General features: G+C 34.7%; 1 protein-coding gene across 2 annotated transcripts in view; it reads left to right on the forward strand.

Annotated features, from left to right (window-relative positions):
- The window catches only part of ERBB4 (erb-b2 receptor tyrosine kinase 4), a gene marked incomplete at both ends in the record, with an annotated part of 1,174,461 nt that overhangs the window by 827,511 nt on the left and 320,728 nt on the right, over nt 1-26,222 (forward strand). For both annotated transcript variants that reach the window (XM_080689981.1, XM_080689982.1), the window contains one exon: nt 24,094-24,212. In XM_080689981.1, the coding sequence (XP_080546107.1) occupies nt 24,094-24,212 (119 nt within the window). The remainder of the gene's footprint in view (nt 1-24,093; nt 24,213-26,222) is intronic.

Below are 26,222 nucleotides of genomic sequence, written 5' to 3' on the forward strand. Positions count from 1 at the left end.
TTTGAAACAAGGTCTCAGTGAGTTTCAAAAGGCCTCACTAAGTAGTAGCTGAGGCTGTCCTCGAACTGCGATCCTCCCATCTCAGCCTCCCCAATTCTGGGATTATAAGCATGCGCCACCATGCCTTGCTTCAATTTTTTTGACTGACTCTATCAGCTTACATTTTAGCATCAGTAAAGCATAGTCTCATATTATTTACAAATTATTTCTTTCTCTATGATTAAAATAAATTCCCTTTAGAGAGCTTTTCCAGAGATTTTTCACCTTCATGTTTTTCCAAGTATTTTCTTATTTTTATGAGTAATTATATTTTAAGACTTTCAGGACTTCACACAGAGTATTTAAACGTTCATCACTTCTTCCAGGAACACCAAAGTGAGGGATATATTTCATTCACCCCCTATGACCAAGGCTAAAGTCTTCTCACAGTGCGCTGGGAGTATCTGTGCCACTCAGTAGAGAGAAGTCTTCTTAAAGGCTCGGGCTTTGGGAGTGCAAATTCATGGTAATGATTCTTTGGTTAGGGTAAAAGGAAGCCCAGAATGGGAAGAAGCTGCACAAACAACTCAGAATAGAGACACAGGAAACTAAGATGCTGGTTACAAGCACGTGGGGAGCTTGGAAGGGAGCTCTGTAGGAGACAGTGTTAATCAGTAGAAATGAGAGAACGGAGTAGACTGAGGTTTCTAATAGAGTTAGCGAAATGTGCAGTGCAAAGACACTGACAGCTTCCCATGGACAACAGCCAGCTATGCAAACTTTTCAGACAGGAATTCTAGTAGAACTTTGAAATTTTTGTAGGATAATTCTGAATGTATTTGGTGTACAGGTTTGTGTGCTGCAATTAGTTTAATGGCATGCTGAATAATTTAAGTGTGTCATTTTGTCTCAATAGCATTTGGACAATAAACTGGAGCCAGCAGCTATTTTTAAAACATTGTGTTCTAAAAGAAAATAAATTTCTCTAAATAAATGAATTTTAAAATCTGAGACAACCCAAGGAGTTGTATAAATATTAATGAAAGTGAATGAGGTTTGTGGAACCTTAGTGTCCCCTGCTCTTAACTGCTTTCGTCATCGGTCTAATTTTCTAAAGCAGGTTGGATTCATTCTCCTTAAATCCTTTTAGATGCTAGAGCATCCTGACCCCATAAACCTAACAAGACTATTTCTCACATAGCTGCAAAGGATCAGCATAGAACTTAGGTGGGGGTACTGAGAGCTGCATTAGATGCAGAGCAGCGGACTCAACTTGAAAGTACTTTTAAGCTCAGTTAAATCGTGGCTGCATTGCTTCATGGCACAGCTTAAGTAAATTGATTCCATGGATTAACGTAGTCATGTCAGGGGAGACAAACTTATCTGCTATGTGAAGTCTGAAGCTTATGGAAGTATTATTTAGCAGGCTTATGGTAAGAATGACAACTCTCTCTATTCATAAGAACTGAGTCTTAAACTCTGAGCTCTATAGGTATAGGCATGAGAAAGACTACTAAGCTTTAAGAAATAAATAATAATGATTAAAAGAACAAAGTTATCTATGTCCCTGCAAGATATATGAAGCACACTTATCTCATTTAAAATAGATACTGCTTGTCTTTTTTTATCTTTAAGCACAATATCAGGCCAGCTCCCTCCAGGCTCCCATTATCAGAAAGGGTGGCGATTTCATTTTACACATTCCTTTTGTCTTCTTAGACCCAGTGCCATCTCATTTAGTCACTGCATTTTGAGTCAAAAGAAGGGGGAGGAAGCACACATGGAAATATTACAGTCTTATTCTTCCAGCCTTTTCACACATTTTACATGGAAGTTGTCATAATTGTCTTTAATTGCAGACTATGGAACTAGGATCTTCTAAGCTGATAGCTTTCAGTATACTTTTCAGTCTTCTAAATTGCTTTAATAATGGCATTTCTTGCCTATAAACTAATTGAAAAAATGTAAGTGCATTTGGAAATAGATTTAAAACGTTTTTAAAAGGAGACCAAAATTATTTTCTCCAAAGCCAAAATATTATGCCAAAAAAAATTAACAAGGAAATGCATATGTTTACTGGAATGAGCAAGCAGATTATCAGACTTCTGTCCAGTTAGCTGTCATTACACTGATTAGCACTAAGGCATCATTTTAACCAGAGGAAAACTTCTGGTGGTTTAATTGATGTCTTAATACTTTTCTTTGTAGACATAATATCTCAAAATCTTATTTTAAATTCAAATTAAATAACAGAAAGTAGCATAAGCAGTATCTTTTTTCTATAGAGGATATTACTATTAGCAAAAATAAAACCCTGTTCCAAACAATGCTTTATGTTACTTGTTGTTTCTGTGGACATTTTAGATTAAACTAGAAAAATTTAGAAATTACTCAGCATTTTTGTTAGTAATTTATTTTGCTTGAGTATGAAGAAAATTACTTCCAGTAGTGAAAATATATGAACAGTTTTGCTTTAAGACAGGGAAGAAAAAACCCTAAAACTTCAGCCTATCAAATGCATTCTATTTATTCTTAGAAAAAAAAAAACTTCAAAAATCTTATAATTTTATACATTTGTTTTATCAATACCTGGATCTGCCTTGAAGGGGAATATCAAAATTTAAGAAAATGTTTGTAGATATTTGCTCCCCCCAAAATTAATCAAGAAAATGTAGCAGTTCTAAATTGTGCTTTTTTTGTGAACTTTCAAAAAGTTTTCTGTAGCTTGTGGAACAAAAATGACAAATTATGAAGATAATAAACTAATTATGCTTGCATACATACATACTCATATAATTTGTCTAGAGTGTAATTGTGTTTACAGTCTTTGTGGGGGAAAAAAAGTTGTTTAAAAAGAAGGTGCCGATGTGGTAAATATTCAATTAGAGCAGAGGAAAGCAAGGGAGCTAATGGGCAAAACAGAAAGCTGAGCCAGCTCTTGCGATCAATCAGGACAACAGCCAGCCTTTGTTGGAAGCCAACTTCTTTAATTAAAACTCTTGTATTTTACTAATAACTTTGCATGTCCATAAGCCTTCTTATTGATTTCAATTTATTTTCTATTTTCTCTTTTTTGGGGGATTTATAGTTTCTGGAGGCATTGTAAAATTAAGGGAAACATTGCAGCAGACTAATTACTTGTATACATTTAACATTTCAAACAATGGTCCAATGATTTACTTGAAGAAAATGAGAGAAAAATCTCCCGGATATGCTGTCTATTCTAATGTAAGTTGATAATTTTTGTTGTGACCTGATGGGTTTTCTCAAAGATTTAAAAGACGATTTTTAAAACAAGTTGTTGTTGTTACTGGAAATTGAATCCAGGGGCATTCTACCTTCATGCTACAGCCCCAGCCCTATTTTTTAATTTTTCTTATTGTTATTTTGAAACAGGATCTCATGAAGTTGCTGTAAGTCTTGCTAAGTTTCTGAAGCCGTTCTCTAACCTGCAATCCTCCTGTCTCAGCCTCCCAAGTACTGGGATTACAGACCTGTACCACCATACCCAGCAGATTTTTCTATTTTAATTATACAATATAATTTAATGATACAATATAATTAAAATAGCCTATATATTTGAGTTTAATGTGATTTCTTAGATATTATTTGATGTCATACTACAGGCTCATAGGACATAAAGGATATATATATAAAATTGTGCCTCTTCTCTGGCATGTAATCGATGAAATGTAAGACAAAAATAATGAATATTTGAAGTATCAAAAGAATATTAAACTGGGAACATCAAGAGACTAAAGATGTAGCATTGCCTCTTAACTAACTCAGTTATAAGAACCTCAGTTTCCCCAAATTTCCTTATGTACACAGTCAAATGGTTAGAATAAAGGTGATTTCTGTGTCTGTTTTTCTTTTCTCTCTCGCCTCCCCTCTCCTCTCCTCTCCTCTCCTCTCCTCTCCTCTCCTCTCCTCTCCTCTCCTCTCCTCTCCTCTCCTCTTCTCTTCTCTTCTCTTCTCTTCTCTCTCTCTCTCTCTCTCTCTCTCTCTCTCTCTCTCTCTCTCTCTCTTTTTGTGAGTCTGGAGATGGAACCCAGAGCATTCTACCTCCGAACTACACCCCCTGCCCTATATTTTATTCCTAATTTTGAAACAGGGTCTCACTGAGTTGCAGAGGGCCTCACTAAGTAGCTGAGGCTGTCCACGAACCACGATCGTCTGGTCTCAGCCTCCCAAATGCTGGGATTGCAAGCATGCGCCACCACGCCCGGCTTGTTTTCTTAGTTAAGATGTGTGGGTCTGGGTGGTTGTATATGTTAGCACAATATATAATTAATATTGGTATAGAATATATAGATATTTATGAAATAGAAAAAGATACAAAGATGCTGAGGTGAATATCCACTCTGGGTAGGTGTAAATGTAAATGGGGTAGATGTAAATGGACAACGTAAAAAATCAGAAATTTAATAAACCACATTTAAAGATTATTATTTTTTAGGTATGTATACATATATATATTTTTATTGGTACATTGTAGACTCACATCATCTTGTAATTCAGATAGGGACATATACGCACACGGCACTTGAAAGTACATACAGAGCTGTTTTGTTTCCTCATAATAAAACCTAAATTTTCTTAAAAATATATAATTGGAGCTGGACATGGTGGCACAAGTTGGTAATCCCAGGGCTTGGGAGGCCGAGACAGGAGGATCGCACAGGTTCAAAGCCAGCCTTAGCTATTCAGTGAGGCTTTCAGTGACTCAGTGAGACCTTGTTGCCAAAATAAAGTATAAAATAGGTCTGGGAGTATAGCCCAGAGTAGAAAAGCCCTTAAGTTCTAACTCAGTAACAAACACACACACACACACACACACACACACACACACACACACACACACTATATATATATATTTTTTTTTGAAAAAAAAGTGTATTGGTGTTTTTTATTGGTGCATTATAGTCATACATCTTAATGGGGCACAAAATGGTACAGGCATACTTGAACACATCACTCCTTTAGCCCTTCCCCAGTTTCGACCTACATTCCCTCCTTCTTTCTTCTCATTTTTGTCTTACTGATTGGCTTTGGTATGTTTATAAATGTACCTCATGTATATTAGGGACCTCTTCTTCCCTTCCATCACCTTCATTTAGATCGTTTCAAAAATACGTTGAGAAGGACAGTTAAAAATATCTATAATTGTTATCATTAAAATTATTTTATTATTTTGATAACCATGACAGTTTATTCCTAACTGTTTATATCTGCAGCAAAATTGTTGACTGTCATTGAGTCAACTACCTTTACTATCACAAAGCAAATTTCCAAATTATATGTGTGTGTGTGAGATGCTTCTGATAAGTAAGCACTAGACATCAACATTTTATTCTCTGCTATAAGAATGGAAAGAAATATGAGATTTAATTCTTGGAAATACAAGCACTTATATACCATTCTTATGACTAATAAATTTATAATCTGATGAAAACTATCTACTTATACTTCTGCTTTGCACTAATCTGAGCTATATTGTTTTTATTCCAAACATATCAGATTTGTTTGAGGATGGGTCAAGTAAACAGCGAAAGGATGACTGGATACAGGGTAATTTCATTGTGTCAAGTCACATTTTTGTCCAGTATATTAGAATAAATATGCATTTTCCGACCATCCAATATTTTTATATACCATTTCTCAAGCCAGTGTAAATTAACATATTATTTGAAATTTTATAATGTTATCATGGCCTCTTTTCTGTATTACAATGAACATTTTCAAATAAAATTGTCCTTCTATCAATTTATAGTGAAGTTATAAGAAACTGAACACATTATATATAGTGGTACTGGGCTTCCTGGAAGCCCTTCTACCTCCGGGATACACTCCCAGACCTATTTTATGCTGTAAACCAACTCAGTCCAAATGGGGCACGAGTCCACTCGCGATCGAGAATCTCAGAAAAGATGGGGAAGGATAGGGTGATGTACTGCAGCCTCTTATCTGCAGCGATTCTTTCCCTTCTAGGAACTAAATTTCTTTAAGTTCCTACTGGCAGCGCTTTCTGGAAAGAATCTGATATGGACAAGAGCTTCTTGAGCTAATGACACTTTATTACAAGAACCCCCCAAAATTTATACCCTTCACCAGTAAAGTTAATAATAAGAGAAAAGGAGGGGAATGCAATCACTGTAAAACAATAGTGAATAACATGTAAACAAAGGTAAAAAACCTAGTTCGACTTTCGGCTGGCTTTTGGCTAGCTTTTGGCTTTCAAGAGATTAGCTCCAGATCTCCCAGATCTTGCAGACAAGCAGTTCCAAAGGGCAATCTCCCAGAAAAAATGGGCACGCCCAAGTCTTGGAGGCCTCTCAGGGAATCTTCTTTAACTTTCTTGGAACTTTCCATCTTTTGGGCTCAGTCCGTATGGCAAACGTGGGGAGATGTGGTGATACAGGTGGATTTAATAGAGTTTTCTCAGGTGTTGCCGTCTTACCTTCTAAAATCTGAAAGCTTAAGCAAACTCACAACACAGTTTGGCAGACAAACACCAAAAATACCATGTAGGTTTTAGATTTAGTTGTCAGATATACTTCCTTAGCTGTGAAACACTTTTCCCCAAACGATAGGCTTATTAGAAACCTATTCATCTTATAAATAATCCATATTCCTGTCTCAGACCCTTTGCAATATCCTTTCTTTGGCCACGTGGTGCCTCTCCCATCTCGGGCAGGGCTCATACTGGGTGTAAAGGTCAAGAATCTTCCTAGCCTTCAGCTCCATTGTATTGGGCAGTATTAGTTGCTCATAAACTGGGTTGCTTTGATGTTACACCCAACGTTTGTCTTCCCGTATCTGGGCAGGATCACAAAGAGAGGTAAATGGAGGCATCAGGTCGCCTCCCCCTCTAGGTTAGTTATTGATTAGGTTGAGGGTCAAAGATTGAGAGGAAATCTGCGTTTGTAATTACTTACTGGAATGCTACCACTGCATCTAATCTCTAACTAAGTTCTTTTACCATCTGAACAAAGCCAAGGACATTTAGAGGTTTGGACAAATTACCAGAAATTTTATTTTCCACGGACTCAGTTTCTCTCACAGTCCTGATCTTACACCACCGGAGCAATTCATGTGGAGAGTTAAAAGAATCATTATTAAAAGAATAATAGTTATGAAAGAATATCTAAAAGTGGAGAGTACTTTCTGCCAGCGACCACACCTTCTCTCGGGGCTTTTTCTCACTTTGAGATTCTGCCTATGGACCATATGAATAATAATAATGCAGATGCCGAGAGGGCGTGGCTGTAGCTGGTATCTGAAATTTTATACTTTTTTTATTTGTAAGCAGGGTCTCTTAAGCCAGCGCGGCTGGCTTCAAACCTGCGTGATCTTCCTGTCTCTGCCTTCCAAGCGCAGGCTTTACAGGTGTGCACCACCATGCCCAGCCTCAAAAATATATTTATAAAGAGATCATTCAAGATGGGATATTTGGGTTTATCTAAATTTATTTTGCCCATTAATTTGTTACAATGTAAATAATTGAACATTATGAACACAAGAATATAATCCTGTTTTGACTGATTTCAGTATTTCTTGAGCTAAGTAATTAAATGGTGTAATGATTTTCATCTAAAATGAAGACAATTAATGCAAGTAATTTCATTGACTACACCACAGAGGGCAGGAGGGAGTAGAAAGACTCTGACACAGCTAGTAACCAATCATTTAAAATAGAAATCAAGTTATAATACTATGCCAAGACTTAACAAAAACTTAAATGAATGAAGAATTACATATTAAGATGGAAAGACTTACACTATGAAAGTGTCTCTTTTTCTACTAAGCTATACTTTTAACTATAGTTAAGCATTTCCCAGTGATTTTATTTTAACTGAAGAAAAATCATCTGAAGTATCCTTGGAAAATACATTTGATAAAGGAAACAAGCATTTGAAAAGAATAAGTATGTGGGAGGATTTTCTGCACCATGTATTAAAATGCTGAAGTTAGTAATTATTAAAATAATATGGTACTCTGTCAGCATGGATTTGGCTCAATGAAATTGTACAGAAAGTCTAAGTTGAGGCTAAAGTCTATAGAGAAACTTAGTTTTTACAAAGTTGGCATTTTTGAAACATGACAAAAGCAAAAGTTATTTGAATAGTAGTATTGGAACAAAAGGCTCACATATGGAATGAAATAAAGTTAGTTCCCTACCGTAAAACAAAAGACATGAGATGGATTGTACATAAAAGTTTGAAAGGCATGAAATAGACTATAGATTATAGATGTATCGTAGATGAAAAATTTTAAAAGCCCAAAATGACTAAAAGTTCTAGAAAAACAAACAGATGAAAATTACAGAATGGTGAATTTTGATATAGTAATTATTATCTTTATTTTTACAGTTTAATTGTTACATTGTAGTTACACATCATGGTGAAACATACATCATGTATGTTTGTATTCAAAGTGATACAAACATACATGCACATAGGTCTTGGTATGCTTCTTTTCAGGGCCCATTCCACCACCTGCTCTTCCCCATACACATTAGTGAGGTTGATAGTACGTCCTTCACATGTGGTCATAATATAATCTGCACTCTTGTTTTCATCAGTTTTTCTTTTTATCCTCCTCACTTCCTTCCTCCTACCTCCTTCTACCATTCTAAAATCTCTCTTTTCAATTACCTGAAATCCTTTTGTTTCCTATTTACTCTCCAGCTTCCACTTACGAGAGAAAGCATTTGACCGTTGTCTTTCTTAAACTGGCTGCTATCAAGCTAGCAACTATTTAAAAATTATTTTATTGCAATTATTATTGGTACGCTGTAACTATCCATCATAGTGATAGTCCTTGCGACAGCATCATACGCACAGGTGTGCAATACCTCCTGGTGTGTCTCCCCTCTGCATCTTATCCTGTGCCTCCCTCGTCCTATACATTCAAGTGAGATTGGAAGTGATACCTTCATATAAAACCTTACATTATTTGGTCTGTTTTCTCCCACAAGCATTCTTTATCCCCTTTCCCCTTCCCTTCCCCAGCTGCCTTCCACTATTCTATTGATCTCTCTCTTCATTTTCATTATTTACATTTTTATATGTGTATTGCATTCATACATATTAATGGGGTACAAGATGGTGGAGACATATATGCACACATCATGCTATTAGCCCTTACTCAGTTCCTTCCCAGTCCCTCCCCGTCCCTCCTTCTCATGTTTGGCTTACTGATTGACTTTGATATGTTTGTTAAAGTACATCATGTGCTTCAGAGAGTTCCCCTCTTTTCCCCTCCCTTCCCCTCAGTTAGGTCGCTTATTTGCTCATCTATAGAATCTCCTTTCCTCTTTTCTCTCTAGCAGCCACGTATGAGAGAGCACATTTGACCTTTGGATATCTGTGACTAGCAGATCACTCTTAGGATGATGTTCTCTTTATATGATTCTCCACCATGTCTGGCCTGTTTCATTTTTATTTATTTTTTTTGTGAGCTTAAGCAAATTTTATTATAAAATAAATACTAGGAGCCAGGCATGGTGGTGCATCCTGGTAATCCCGTATTTGGGAGGCTGAGGCAGGAGGAGCACAGTTCCAAGGCCAGCCTTAGTAACTTGGCAAGGCTCTGTCTCAAGATAATAAAATAGTGCTAGGGGGGTGTAACTTGGAGAGTGGGAATTGGGTATGGGCTAATTGAATGATGTGTGCATGTATGCCTCTACCATATTGTACCCCTTTGAGATGGATAACTACAGTGCACCAATAAAACATTTTAAAAAATTTACATCTATATATACCACATTTTTTATCCTTTTGATGAAGACATTTTTTTTAATTTTTTGGTGGTGCTGGGGTTCCTGGAAGCCCTTCTATCTTTGGGCTACACTCCCAGACCTATTTTTACATTTTTATTTGGAAACAGGGTTTCCTAAGCCAGTGTGCGCGGCTGGCTTCGAACCTGCGCGATCCTCCTGTCTCTGCCTCCCAAGTGCGGGGATTACAAGCGTGCGCCACCACGCCTGGCCTTGATGAAGACATTTTTAAACATGACATAAAATATACAAAATAGAGAAGAAAGAATTACTTTACATTAAAGTGTTTACATGTTTAAAATGTTTAAAAATTTTTAAATTAGAAATTTACACAAAAATCTCTAAAAATGTTTGGTCTTACTCATAATTAAAAATATAACAATTTTTATTAACTAAATGTGTTCAATAACTCTTAGTTAAGATGAAAGTATGTGTATAGAAGTAATCTCAATTACTCTTGGTGGGTACTTTAGATAGTAAGCATCAGTATGTAGACTAATTGACTATTTGGGTTAAAACATTTGAAATATGTAGTTTATAGGGCCAGAGAATTCATTATTTCAACATATTATCATGTACACAAATGTATGTTAAATAACAGTATTTATGAAAGTAACAGATATAAGCAATTGGGTTACTTTAGAAAAGCTATTAGGTTAAGGTAGATCTATATAATAGAATAATTTAGAGCTTTGAGAATTAAAGTAGCAGAAAACATATTTATAATTCTACCAGAAAATATTAATGATATAATTCTTAGGGAAAAGTTACAAGAAAAGATTAACAATAATTCATCTGCTACTTGACAATACCAACAGCAAACATTTATAGAATACATACATATTGGACACTATTCCACTATTCCAAGTTTATTGATGTCCCAGGATATATACAATACTCAGAACAGTTTTATAAAATAGGTACAATTGTACTTTTAATTTATCCATGAAAAAAAACTAAGAAGAAAGGTTAAGCAATTTGTCTATTGGAGCACAGCTATCATATAAGGTCAAAGTTGGATGGTAGCAGTTATTTTCAGATCATTCTCTGTACTCATTCATTGTGCCACCTCATCTACTAAGTTGTTCTAACTTTGTGATAACAGCTTCACATGCATTATCTCCTTCAGTCCTCATAAATCATTCCTGTACAATGTCCTGGGAGCAAGGAGCCAGGGACTGATGCCCTGGGTGAGAGAGTTCTGAGGAGGGGGGGAGACATCCCAGGATATAGAGAAAAGGAGAGTGTGGGCTTTTGCTCAGAGGCCTGGGTGGGAAGGGCAATGTGTCCCTTTCATGGAATTTAAAAAATGCAACTAAAGATTTGAGTTATTTGAGTTACATGTGTCATTTAATTTGTGCTTTCTTTTGATACTCTACTGTAGAATCATAGTACGGAGGTCATAGTGACAAGAGAAGGAAGAATTTGTTTTCACTTTATATCTGCAGTTTATATATGTTTTAACTTATATATCTATAGTTTTTATATCTATCGTTATATTTCCCCCAAAAGTGTTTTGTTTTGATCTACCGTGTCTCTAGTTATATTTTCTCTAAAAATGTGTGCTACATAGATAGTAATTTTTTTTTTCTATATTGGGGATGGAACTCAGGGACATTCTACCTCTGAACTACACCCCAGCCCTATTTTTATTCTTAATTCTGAAACAGGGTCTCACTGAGTTGCAAAGGGCCTCACTAACTAGCTGAGGCTGGCCACAAACTGCGATTCTTCTGTCTCAGCCTCCCAACTGCTGGGATTATAAGCGTGTGCCACCATGTCCAGCTTGCATAGGTATTAATTTCAGAAACTTTTCTTTTTTCATACTGGGGATGTGGAACCCAGAAGCATTCTACCTTTGAGTTACACCCTCAGGCCTCTTTATCCTTTGTTTTGAAACAGGGTCTCACTGAGTTGCAAAGGGCCTCACTAAGTAGCTAAGGCTCTCTGTGAACCCAGATCCTCCTGTCCCAGCCTCCCAAATACTGGATCACAAGCCTGTGCCACCACACCTGACTTCAGAATCCTAAGAAAGGATTTTAATAACAAATAAATCAAAACTTCTTTATTACACAATGACATTTTATACTTTTTGAGGATTACTAAGCTTTTGTTTGGATCACATAGATGACAAGATCTTTTATCAATATATGAACAGTGCATTAAATAGTTATTAGTATCTACAGATATATTATTTTCTATAAAAAATTGCTTAGAGAGAGCTATAAAGTTTGTTTTATATTAGCTACCAGTTAACATTCTGCCATATAGGAGAAATTTTGCCTTATCTATCCCAAATTTCTAGTGATAAGTAAAAAGCTCAGAGCTCTGGGAAAAGGAGGCACAACGGCACAATTCTGAGAATTATGTAGTGATTTTTCCGTGGTCTCTGGGATCCTAAATGTTCAGAAAAGGAAATTTCATCTCTAATGACCGTAAGTTCCTGTATTTGTTGGAAGCTTAATTTGGTGCATATATCTAAAATGAACATGCTGATTGTTTTATATAATTTTCCTAAATTGACCTCTGTCAGTTAAGTGTTGCCTATGGTTTCAACTAGTGTATGGCATATATCTATTAAATGTATTATTATTATTATTATTATTATTATTATTATTAAGATAAAGACTTAAGTATTACCCTCTTTAAGGGTAATACATAATCACTTCAGCAGATCCTGGCAAAGGTAAATCTTTAATTGAAATAGGACAGATTGAAGTAAAGCCTACCATATTAGAACAGAAAAAAATACCAACTGTTTTACACAGAGAGTTGATATTATTCCTCAGATCTTTCGATCATGTATCTGTATTCTGAGGCATGTTGTGCAATATTATTTGTAGTATAATCTCTGGCTTTTAAAATAGTTTCAAAAACACAGTGAAGGAACATGATTTAAACTGTAGGTAGACAGAATTTTCTTCCCCATCCCTGTGGTAATGTGGATTAAACTCAGGGACATTCTACCTCTGAGAATGTCAGATTTCTAGCCTAGAAATTGAAATTTAGGATAGAAATCTTCTCTGCCCTATTTTATTGTTTAGTTTGAAACAGTATCTCACTAAGTTACAGTGAGCCTCACTAAGTTGCTGAGGCTGGCTGTGAATCTATGATCCTCTTGTCTTAGTTTCCCAGGTCTGGGGATTACAAACATGAGCCACCAACCCCAACTATGATTATCTTTTTAACAGATAATTCCATATATATTCTATAAGGACAAAGTCATCACTTTGAAAACATTCTCATGTACTTAAAATATAATTGTGGCATATATCTATTAAATGTATTATTATTATTATTAAGATCAAGACTTAAGTATTACCCTTCTTTAAACCTCATTTTCCTCCTTCATAATTTTTTAAGAAAAATACATGTAAAATATGCAAGAAAAAGCCTTATATATTTTTATACTAATATGTAAGTTTCCACAAAATGCTATATATAAGGTAATCTTATTTGTATGGCATTACCCATAAAGGTAAAAAACATTTGAGTAACAACTTAGTTTTCATTATTGCTATTCATAATTGTGTTAGTCAATACAGTTTTAAAATAGATTGTTTTTCAGAGGTACAAAGCAAATACATGTTTGGTTATTTTGGCTATACAGTGTTGCACATAAAATAATTTGTGGAACTGTCTTCATCCCCCTTTCCAGTCCTTTTGGTGTTTGTATTTAGACATCCAGGGTTTGCAGCTCCTAATGTAATGCAAACAAATCAATGAAGATATATAGGAGTCAGGAAACTAATTTCAAACCCTACTTCGATAATAACTTATTAGGTGACCTAGCATGACCTAGATAAACATTTTCAAATGTTAACTTCCTCATCTGTGACACTGGGATAATTAACTTCTTCAGAGGAATGCACAGGCTATTTCATTACAGTTTTATATTTCTTTTGAAAACTTTACATAATACTTAAGAGCACAGTTAAGAGGCATAATGTTTTTCTATCAATGAGAACATCTTTCCTATTCTACATTTTTTCCCATGAAATGATGGTGTGTTTTGTGGTTTGCAGTTGTTTGTCTTCCCATCAAGACTGAATATAGAGACATGTCTACCATAAGGCAAATAGACTTCAAAATGTTGAAAACCACCTTTTTATATTACTTGGTTTATGACATGTGCATGACAGGATTGCTAGAATTTTTGACTCTGTTATCTTAAGCATAGCAATTACTGGTGGGTTAAAGATCCAGACTTCAATTCTAACATAGACTATATTTATAAAACATAATTTTTATTTGTTGTGTAGATTATTTCCTTTCCCCTTTGCCTTGAAATTTACATCTATATTCCTGTGTAGGATATGTAAGATAACTCATACTCTCCAGTACTTTTTTAGAGTTAACAGAATATGGCAGTATTTCTTTTTCTTTAAATCTTGAAATAAAATTTGAAGATGTTAATAGCCTACTAATAAGGAAGAGTTAACATGGCGACCAGAAGCATAGCATAAAATAAACTTTAAGGTCCCTCAATGAATCATTGAGCTTGTCTTTCTAAAACAGGTTAAATAAAACTTCATTAAGTAAATGAATAAAGCAGCTGGTGATGAAGAATGGATTAGACAAGATCCTTTTCCTTCTTGACACAACTAACAATATTATGTCATAGCCCCTGGGTCACCAGGGGCTTATCTGGGACAAAGGTCAAACCTGATTAGTAACTGACAAAGTCTGGGCAAGCCTTTTATTAAGTGGCTCTGCATGTCAATTTCAGTAAGGAATCTCCAAGTATTTTTCATGTTTTCTACTGAACTCTGGCAGTTTTTACATTTAAGATTGACTACTACCTGTGGAGATGTCCATCTCATGGTGCGGCTTGGTCAGTTAATGTACAATAGCTGTCACCAGTCTAATTAGGAATTAGAAGTAAAAGAAAATCATATTTTCATTTGAGTTATGAAAAATTGGTCTGAATTAGCTTCTAAGAACAAGATAACTTTTTGTAATTTTACTTTGTTAGGTTTGTGCATTTGTCTATACACACATGCACATACACACACACACACACACACACACACACATTCTTCAGTATGTTAGAACTTGTGTTATTGTTGAAATCTTAATATTATATATGGGGAAAGAAGGGAGTAGGGAAGGAGCCTGGGGAAATTTTACAAAGTGCTGTGTCCATGTATGTCACCATTACTCTGAACTATATTATGATATGGGTCTAGAATGCACCAAAAAGAAGCATATTTAAAAATAGAGAAGTCCTAAAAGGGAAAAAAATTCCTCCCTCTACAAATCAGGATATAGGTTTATCATGAGTCCCTACTCTTTTTGGCAATACTTTTTTGACTGAATTAGTCTGTAACCTAAGGTGGACAAAAGGAAGAGCAATCAAGTTCAGACTGATGGCCACCTCTGTCTTTTTCATCTAAATCAATGTGTTATCTCTCCTAGAAAAGCTGTTCCTTAGGATAAAAAAAAAAGAGTGTGTCTTATAGCAGAAACTGCAAAATATAGAGTTATAAAATCTCCTGAAAAATGTGGGAATCCCAACACAATAAATGAATTTTCTGGCAACTTCCCCAGACTTATTGAATCAAAATGGAGGAGGAGGGCCATGCATCCTTATTCTAAATCTTCCTATTTGATTCTTAGAGTGAGCCTGACCCCGAATACTCAGATGTGTCCAACCACTGCCTTTGTTCCTTTGGGAGAATGAACAGCAGTGTGGAGATGGCTATTAGTTTTATTAAACCTGATTTTTCCCTACACATTTCAGCATGCTGCACAAGTAATGCCTGTCCCTGGATGGCCTATGAGCTTTATTTGTTTCATTTGGAGTATGTCCTGACGCTGGTAGCTTTCCAAACACGTGCTACATGACTCAGAGTGTTCATTTTTAAGTGTAATTTCACAGTTCATGAGAATAAATATTGGGTCCTAACGACAATAGGTGCCTTCAGAGAACATCCATCAGGCCCCCTGTCTTTAATTGAGTCTAAAGCATCCAGAAGATATTTTCCTTACATCCTGACAAATAAACACTCAATATCCCTCTTCAATAGCTCACTAAAGTGTTTTTATCACTCTAATGGTCAATAAATTCTTCCTTACATCCAACCAAAATCACCTGTGTTTAACCTAAGCATTTTTCTTCTTCCTCACACCTCCAAGAATGTAACTGAAAACACTATGATCTCAAAACCACTCCATTAAAGTACCATCCATTCAATGGACTTGATGCAATTTATGAACATGATTTATTAAAATTTTATTAATGAAAATTGAAATAAGTTAAACAGCATAGAGGTATGGGTCACTGATATTATTTGAAACACGATTAAATAAAATGAGATAAATGTGCTTTAAAATATGCTTTGCAATGAAACCGAGGGTTGCCCCAGTGTATTTTGCAGGTGTACAGTTGCTGGCTGAGAGAAAGGGAAAATTATCTGGATATATCCCATTTTACTGATACCTTTGCTTTCAAAATTAGGCAGGCAATATTTCTGTTCCCAAACTACTCCATTTTCCTTTCAAATCATCTATATTCTTGTTCATTGTTTTGGGTTTGTTTGATTTTCTAATTACTCATAGAAATACTAATAACACAAATAGGAAATTAAATGAAGAGGTCTTTTTGATTAAGTTTTAGACAAAGGATACTCTTTATAGCAATCAAATTATATAAAAGACTTAAAACTTTTTCTCATTTTGGTTGGGTAGAACAATGGTTCTCAACTCTAGACCCCACATTACAGTCAGTTGAGTAAAACTATCAAAACTCCTAGAAAATTGCCACTGTTTTTTTTTTGTTGTTGTTGTTTGTTTGTTTTGTTTTGGTACTTAGGATGGAAATCAGAGCATTTTACCTCTGAGCTATACTTCCAGCCCAGCCCAATTTTTTATTATTCCTTATTTTGAGACAGGGTCTCACTGAGTTACAAAGGCCTCAACTAAATAGCTGAGATTGTCTTCTAACCGTAATCCGCCTGTCTCAGCTTCTTGAATGCTGGGATTATAAATGTACACCACCATGCCTGGCGCACTGTTTTTATTTAACAGATATTAGGTGATTAACAATAAGTATATTGTGTGAAAATACTTCATATCCTAAATATATAATTTAACTTGTAGAATAGATGGCAGTAACATTCCTTTGGGGGTTATAAAAATTGAACAATCTTCAGTTCCCTTGATTCTAATTGGATCGCATTTTTCATTTACACAAGAATTCTCACATTTAAGTTTGAGTGGTCCTGTGAAATGAGCTAATATATAGTCCCGTTCAGAAGCAGTGGCCAGAAGAAGTAAAGAGGCATCAAAAGTCCCTGAGTCAGAGAAGATGATGGAGTCATGAAGGAAGAAGGAAACAGGGGCCAAGAAGGGAAGTAGCCTAGTGTAGTACATGGAGAGAGAACATTTATAACCACTTTTCCTAAATTTAACCTTATTTCTCAACGTGAGCTTGCCAGATCTCCATCACTGAGGCCAAAATTCCCATCAAAAAGTACTTAGAAATGGTTTATTTTGGCTCTCACTTTCAGAGGATGCAGTCTAAGCCTGGCCAGTTCCAATGCTCTGGGCCTGAGGTTATTCAGAGTGTCATGGTGGCAGGGCAGGGTGGAGAAAAGTGCCTCAATTTATGGCAGCCAGGAAGCAGAGGGAAAGGGAGGAGGAGGAGGAGGAGGAGGAGGAGGAGGAGGAGGAGGAGGAGGAGGAGGAGGAGGAGGAGGAGGAGGAGGAAAGATAAATGATAGATGATAGATGATAGATAGATAGATAGATGATAGAGCAAGCACACAAGGCTTTGGTCTCAGATCCCAGAGGCCAGAACCAGAGAGTACACAGAGAGAGGAGGAAGGATATAGGATATTTAATCCCAAGGCCACACCCCCATGGACCCCTCCTTAGCAACCAAGCTTCGCTTTTCACATTGCTACCTTGTTTCTCTGAGGACTAGAGGCCATTGTAAATACAAACCATTACACTCTACCCCTTCCCCCCTACACCTCACAGCCTCCTCAAAATTCAAAATGCTAATTCCAGCATTTGGGAGGTGGAGACCACATGAGGAAATGGTTCCTGGACAACCTCAGCTCCTTAGCAAGGCCCTTCATAATTCAGTGAGACCCTGTTTTAAAAAATAAAAAAGAAAGTACAAGTTTTATTCTCACAGCCTGGATAACATAACACTAGCAGATACACAGAAATGGAAGGATGTATAATTCCCAAGGACATATCCCTAGGGACCACTCCTGAGGAACCAAGCCCTACTTCTAACATTGCTGCCTGTTTCCATGAGGCCTAGGGGGACATTCTAAATCCAAACCATTACAGAAGGTAAATCTTTGAGGGCATGCCTCCAGTGACCTACTTCCTCCTGGTCCCACCTCCTTCTAGTTCATTCAGTGATCAATGGATTAATCCATTTGATCAATTCATCTCATCAGATTGATTAACCTATTGATAAGCTAGATTAATCTATTGAAGACTTTTATAATATAATCATTGCCTAAAAGCCCCACCTTTTTAACTTGCTGCTCTGGGGAACCTTGTTGATTTTTTTTTTTTTTTTTTGGTACTGGGAATGGATACCAGGGGTATTCTACCTCCAGGCAACATCCCCCAGCCCTATTTTTTATTCTTTATTTTGAAACAGGGTCTTACTGACTTGCAAAGGGACTCACTAAGTAGCTGAGGCTTTGAATTGCGATCGTCCTTTCTCAGCCTCCCAAATGCTAGGATTACAAGTGATAGCCACCATACCCGGCTAAACCTTGTTGATTTTAACACATGAGTTTTGGGGAACATTGAGATCCAAATTAAAACAATGAGCAAGCTGATGTTTTTGCTTTGTCTCTGTGGCATTCTTTTTTATTCATAAAAATCAACAATAATATTTTACTGTAAGTTGCCAGTCTTCACAGAAAATAAACTTATATTAAGGGAACAACTTTAATTATAATATTGGTTATCATATTTGTAGGATTAATTAAAACATTGTTATTATTAGTGAGATATTGATAAGGTAATACTTACAACACAACAGAATACTACTTATAATACAATTTTTGAGATGATAGTCTCTCAACAATATATTTTACTATGGAGTGTTAGTTCTTTGAATTTGCCCATTTGATTCTCATGAATATTTTGAATGAGTCCCTGTTCTCAATTTCAAGTTTACTGACATAAATAAAATATGAAGTTAAACTTTCCTGGTTTTACCTTTTATATTAATACATCCAAAGGCACACCATCAATAAATAAGTTAGTTAAAACTTGATGCAAATATTTTAATGTACCCAGTGAAGCAATTTAGAAAATATAATAAAGAGGTGAAATTTCTAGTGAAATATTTGGGCAAGAATGAAAATTAATAAAAGCTAAGGCAATTATAAGTTAATGTTCCTATAAAGGCTGAGTTAGCTCACTGAACTCAGGAAATATTTTTCTGCCATGTCTCCATCACCATAAACTATAAATACAGTGTGATGAGTTTATCTGTTTTAAAGAAATAATGTTTATTCATAAATAATTAATAAATAATGTTTATTAATAAACAAATATTAGATAGATTTACTTTATGATTCTTTTTCATTTGCCCTGCATACATTTGATATGTGCAAGGATATCTTTGTGTCTAAAAATGAGTCTCATAAAACAAGATAAAGAAATATTCCTTAGCTGGGAGTGGTAGCACACGCTTGCAATTCTCAAGCTTGTGAGGCAGAGACAGGAGGATCGTGCAGGTTCAAAGGCAGCCCCACTGGCTTAAGACACCCTGTTTCCAAATTTAAAAATATAAAATAAAATAGGTCTTGGAATGCCCGGAGGTAGAAGGGTTTCCAGGAACCCCAGTACCACTAAATAAATAAATAAATAAATAAATAAATAAATAAATAAATAAATAAAATATTCCTTGACTCTATCTCATCACAGTTTAGAAATTAAGTCAATTGCTTTGTTCTTTTTGCTTACTTACCCATCAGATAAATACTTCCAAATGTGTTTTATGCTTGCTAAGTAAGCATTTTGAATGAAGGAACTTGAAAATCTTGATGCTAAAACTATTGTTTTTTAATATTGAATATAATTTATTTTAAAAATAAATTATAGTACCCTTTCCAGAAAAATCCCCTAATTTTCTTTATAACACTTTGAAACAAAATTTTTTTAAATGTTCACATTTTAATAAAGATTTACAAATTTATTTACATGTTTCTGAAATGAAATGCAATATATGAGAGCAAAGTGTTCTGGAAAAATATGAAACATTTAATCACACTACTAGAGAAATTACTATTTTGAAAAATCTAAAATTGATTCAACACATATAATTAAATTATTTCAGATGCGTGTTTTTGCATTTATAGTATAATAACTGTCATTGAGTCTATTGAGTCTAGGATTATACTATTACACTGTGTTATTATTTTCATGTCAAATGGTGTACTCCATGGGAAATATAACTTTTCTAAGAACACCTAAGTGATGATTTCAAAATAAATTCAGAGTTAATCATCTTATCTTTAAAAATAATTTCTACATCAATTTCCTCATTTAACAGGGATAATAAAAGCAAATAAATAAAGAAAAATAAAACATTGTGTATAGTTAAACTTAAGTCATTACAGAGTCAAAAAATAGAAATGAACATTTGGATATCTTGTGTCTAGAATTAAAATATAATGTGACTTAGAGGGTGTGATTGTAGATTTAGCTCTATGCTATTGCTTTCCAGCTGTGCAAGGCCCGTCAACCAGAAGCAAATTAATAGGATGGCCTGGGATGACACTTATTTCAAATGTAGTAGTTTATTGATTTAACATATGTCTGCTATTTTAATTAGTGACTCTTGGTACATCAAAAGAGCTTTGTTTTATCTGGAAGAGAAAAACAATATTTGAATCTACTATTTATAGAACTGTCTACTAAATGTGTTTACTTTATATGAGTTACAAGCTAGTGCACCTAAATAAATAGATCATATTTCTTAAAGACAGGAATAATGATATAAGCACAAATTATGACTATGAAAAGTTCATGAGGGCCATTTATATGGAATATCAACAAAAATGACCCGAATGCTAGAATGCTGGAGTTCTAGATATTGGGAAAACACAAAACAAAATAAATATAATAAATATAAAGTATGTTAGATAGTGATTGATGCTGTAACAAAATAAAGAAAGGAGAGATGGAGAGAGGAAGGAAAGAAGAAGACAAAATGTAAAAAATAAGAAAGTTTGGAAAGATATAAAGAAAGAGGAGGAAAGATTTCTAAACATCAGTTGACTGGGGGAGCTTCTATATTACCTATGGGTAGACTTCACTGAGAATAAGACTGGAACAAGACTTAAAATATGTCAGTGGGCGAGCCAAGCTGTTTTGCTATGTAGACTGTTATAGAAGAACACTTATAGAAAAATTATGTATTTTAAAATTTAATGTACCTTAAATTGAAAATACAAAGAATACCCTCATCAATCCAAATTAAAGTATTTACTTTCAGAATCTTCTAGAAGCTCAAAAGAAATATTGTGCTACTTTATATTTATGAAATAAAAACAATACAGGGCATAAGTTCAAGTGCTATGTTACTTTTAAGTCTATGTGATGTTTTTATGGAATATGCTACATATAATCTATGTGATGTTTTTATTGGTTATACTATATATAATCACTAAAGTAATCTGATCACATTCCATGGAAGAATATACTTTATATTTTAAAATTATGCATTATTTTGTGAATATCATCATCATATTCAATGGAAAGGATACAAATAAATATATAGTATCAAGAAATAATAAGGCCGGGCGTGGTGGCGCACGCTTGTAATCCCCGCGCTTGGGAGGCGGAGACAGGAGGATCGCGCAGGTTCGAAGCCAGCCGTGCTGGCGTAAGAGACCCTGTTTCAAAAATATAAAATAGGTCTGGGAGTGTAGCCCGGAGGAAGAAGGGCTTCCAGGAACCCCAGTACCACCAAAAAAAAAAAAAAAAAAAAAAAAAAACAGCATTAAAAACATTAAGGAACTTTTAAGTCTAAAAGTAGGTAAATAATAATTTCAAGTTATTTGCACTTTAATATATTCTAATGGTATTTTAATATTTGTCTTTTTACATTTCTTTGTGAACTATCTATAACTCTCTGGATCTTTTCATCCCTCTGATAAGTTTGTGAAGCACCCAGTAGGTACATTCTTTGAGTTGACAAGATTTGGCTTATCTATTTGCTGATTAGGAATACTTCTTTTTATACATTAAGTGCTAAACATTTTAATTCTCATTAAAGATAAAACTTTATTAAGACAATAAGCTTCAATAGACTCATAGTTTAGAGTGGGGCATAAACATGAAAAATACAATATATTATGATTAGTAAGTATAATAAACACATATAATATTTTAGAACACTGGCAAAAGGAACCATGCTAAGCACTTTCTACATCTATCTCCTTTTGTCTTTAATTCTATTAGACACATATACTAATTTCATATTAAAGTGAGAAGCATAGTGATCTAATTATTCTCCTGTATCACATGATATTTGGATTTGAACTCAGCCTTTCTAACTACATAGAATACTATATTTACTTTATCTTCTTTCTTGTTCAAAAGCAAGACTGACAAGCTAATTGAGTTTGGTGATGTGTCCAGAAAGGTATCAAAAGCAAGTATTTGTTAGGCAGAGAAGACAAGAAGGATTTTTAACATGAAGAAATACCTTGTGAAAAGCAATGAAAATCACAACCACAAATAGAGAAAAGTGTCAGGAATAGCTAATAGTGTCCTTGGCTGGCTGAAAATAAAGAAATAGTGCCTAGCACAAGTCATCAGTAGAGGAAGAAATATACATCGATTTATGGAGGACTCTTAGACCCTGCTAAGAGTCTTTTCTTTTGGTACAAGGATCAAATATATGCCACATTGTAGACTAGTTTATATTATCTTGTCTTTGCTTTTAGAGCAGCCTTGAAAATTAATCAGAAGGAAACACAGGATCTAAGCAAACTTTTAAAAGTCTGCATAATACTTTAGACATAAGTTTCTGAACAAAGCTAGGTTAGAGAGAGTAAAATAGAACAGAGATGAGAAATATTCAAGAAACAAAATTGCTGGTAGTTGGTAATTTTCTTAGGTATCAGAAATGATGGTGTATGGAAGGAAATGGAATACATACACCCAAATTCTAGCTGAGCTACTAGATGGATGGTGCTTTCATTAATTGAGGTAGAGAACAAAGAAAAGAATAAACTCAGTGATGGAAATGGGAGAGTGGGCTGGATTTCAATTTTTATACATCAAAATATCTAAATCAAGACTTCTGTAGACAGCTGAAAATGCATGTTTTACTCTGTAGAGAATTTAGTTTGGGATTTATAAGTTATCTGGCTATAAGTAGCATGCAAATAAGGGATAAATGATTTTATCAGGAATGAGCTCAGATCCCACAGAAAATTGTCAAGACCAAATGTAGGAGATATTACTGTGAAAGGGACAAAATCTTTATAAAGTAGCAATAGAAGAAGCTTAGAAGAACTAGTCAAAAGGTAGGAAAAAACAAGGCAGAACTAGAAATCTGTAAGTCATGAAATGATATGCCACACATATTTTTAAAGTACTTTAGTCTTTTATAATATTTCTTTTCAATAAGTGAGATAGGAAAAATTGTATACCTTATTGCTCTAATTTTGATGCACCCTCTGTATAGCACTGTTTTTATTAAAATATACCATGATGAGATACAGTCAGCTCAGATTGAAGGATAATAAAATATCAGTAAGACTTTTGTTAACTGTAGATATCCCTCCCTCCCTCACCTAATTCCTTCCTCCTTCTGTTTCTTCCTGCCTTTCTCCTATATTTTGGCATTTCTCTTTCCTCACATAAAATATAATATGAACAAACTAAAATGTGTTGCTATTTTTTTCATTGATGAGTAAATATCTTAAATCCACTTCTGGAAACATCCCTTCCCATAGGACCCTGCTGTGTGCATCCTTTGAACTGACTCCATTGCTGACTTCATCTGTCTCAACTTGTTAAACAAATTCACTTAACTCAAATGTGATTATTTCTTAAATTGAATATTTTTTTTCTTTTTTGGTAAGGCAATGTAATTATTTTATGAAACAAGAAAAAATATAAAGTAAAAATACACATATTGATTTTAAAGACTTTCGCATAGGGATTTTGATCTCATATCAGACTCCATTCATTAAATGTTTGCTGAATTGAATCAATGTTGGGTTGAGCAATTTCTTTACTCCAGAACTCAGCTTCTCTCAGCTACATCAAACCAACTTCGGAATTTCTGTGTCTGGCTGATTCTGATGGCGGCCCATCTCTTTCTTCCTCAGTGACAAAGACGGTGTGTGCAGAGCAGTGTGACGGCAGGTGCTATGGCCCCTATGTCAGCGACTGCTGCCATCGAGAATGTGCCGGCGGCTGCTCAGGACCCAAGGACACAGACTGCTTTGTATGTAGGAAGGCTCTCCCATTCACTCTGCTTCTCTCCTTCCTCTCCCTCTTAGTCTCAGGCATATTGAATCTTTATCATCTGGTTTCAATAAAATCGAGTTTAGCCATGTTAGGATTAAGAAAGATGCTCTATCTTCCTGAAAGTCATTCCCTCACTGGGTGGGCTATTGATTAACTAGGATTTTTCTGTTCTACTAAATGAATTCTGTCTTCCAGATATTATTTATATTAAAATGAGATTTATTAGATAACATGAGAGTGAACATATTAAGATATCATTTTTAGAGTCAGACAACAGCCTTTCCAGAACACAGTGGGTACCATTCCTATGTAGCGTCACTGGTTTCTGTCAGTGTATTTTATGAACATTAATTTCATGATTACCACAAATAAATTTATGAATTTAAGTATTTTTCAGTTGAGATTGCTTCTAAGCCAATATTTTTTAAAAAACAAAATATGTAAATGCACATTTAAAACAATTTGTATGCTAAATTGTATGATTTTTATTTTACAAGAGGACATTTTTACTTTCTCAAAACTAATATTCATAGCTTATTAGATTAGAGACACACTGTAAGTATATTTTGATATTATATCATTGGTATACTTCTTTTTGTCTTTGGAATACATATAAGCAGTGCTGTAAATGATTTTAATTCACAAACCAAAAAGTAGTCTCACTTTGAAGCTAAAAAATCATAAAAATAGGGAATTGTCTTATTTTGAAAAATGAGCATGAACATTTACTTTCTTTTTTCCACTTCTCAAATATCCATAAAACAAACATATATAGTAGAATTGAGCATGTTTAAAGAAAAAAATGATACTTGATTTCAATAAAAAATAAAAATGAATGGCCAGATGTGGTGGCGCACGCTTGTAATCCCAGCATTCGGGAGGCTGAGCCCAGAGGATCGCGGTTCATGGACAGCTTCAGCTACTTAGTGAGGCTCTGCAACTCAGTGAGACCCGTTTTCAAAATAAAAGAAAAAAAATAGGCCAGGGGCTGTAGCTCGGAGGTCAAATGCTCCTGGGTTCCAACCCCAGACCTGGAATAAATAAATAAATAAATAAAATAAATAAATAAAAATGAAAACTTTTAATATATAGGTGGTATTTTTTTCCTTTTTATAACACAAGAAATTTAATTTGTTTACTGTAATTCTGTAGTGAAACAAAAATCTATATCTCAGAATTGAATAGGGAGGAAGAGGTAAAAGAAATACAAATGTTCAAAATCCAGTGAAGAGGGGCAGCAGGTCTAGAACTGAGAAACTTTCCTTCCTCAGCCACCAGGGTAGATAGGAGAAGAACAAAGGTTGAGTTTGAAGACAGGTATTGCATTAATGACTCCAACATAAAAACAACAAATAATAGCTCACTTGGTGAGAATTTTTTTATGCCTCCATTATCATGATATGCAGAATACAAAATAAGCCTCAGAATTCTCTTTTCATTACTTTTATGGGGTGATCTAGTGAGTTCATTTTGGCATTTAGTACAGAATGTTCATGAAAACCAGGTCAAGGCCTTGATTATATGCATAATGTAAGGTAAATTTTTTTAACAGTAAATTTTTTTTTTTATTCCTCTGGCTTATGTTTCTTCCCAAGCCATCTATGTGTAACATTGAATAAAATATATTTGTAAAGCAATTATAAGGACACATGAAGTTTCCTAGCCATAAATTAAAACTTACTGAGTTTTCTAGATTGCCTTTTAATAGATTCTTCCTAGAAAGTGTCATCGCAGTGAATAATGTATCATCAGTGAATCTCTTTCAGATTATGCATCTTGTAGACCTTCATCAGGGAATTGTCATGTTTGTGATAAAGTATGCACTAAAACAACAATTGATGAAACAAATGTTTTGAGGAAACAGAATAAATTAATGCTTATTAATAACCATATGACAACTTATGATGAAATGGAAAACAGAGCTTGAATTCACATTAGCTTGCCTTACATGGCCTTAGTTGTTTCTATGAAATCTTAATTTCTTAAT

This window comes from Muscardinus avellanarius, assembly GCF_963383645.1.
Source record: "Muscardinus avellanarius genome assembly, chromosome: 2".
Classification (NCBI taxonomy): domain Eukaryota; kingdom Metazoa; phylum Chordata; class Mammalia; order Rodentia; family Gliridae; genus Muscardinus; species Muscardinus avellanarius.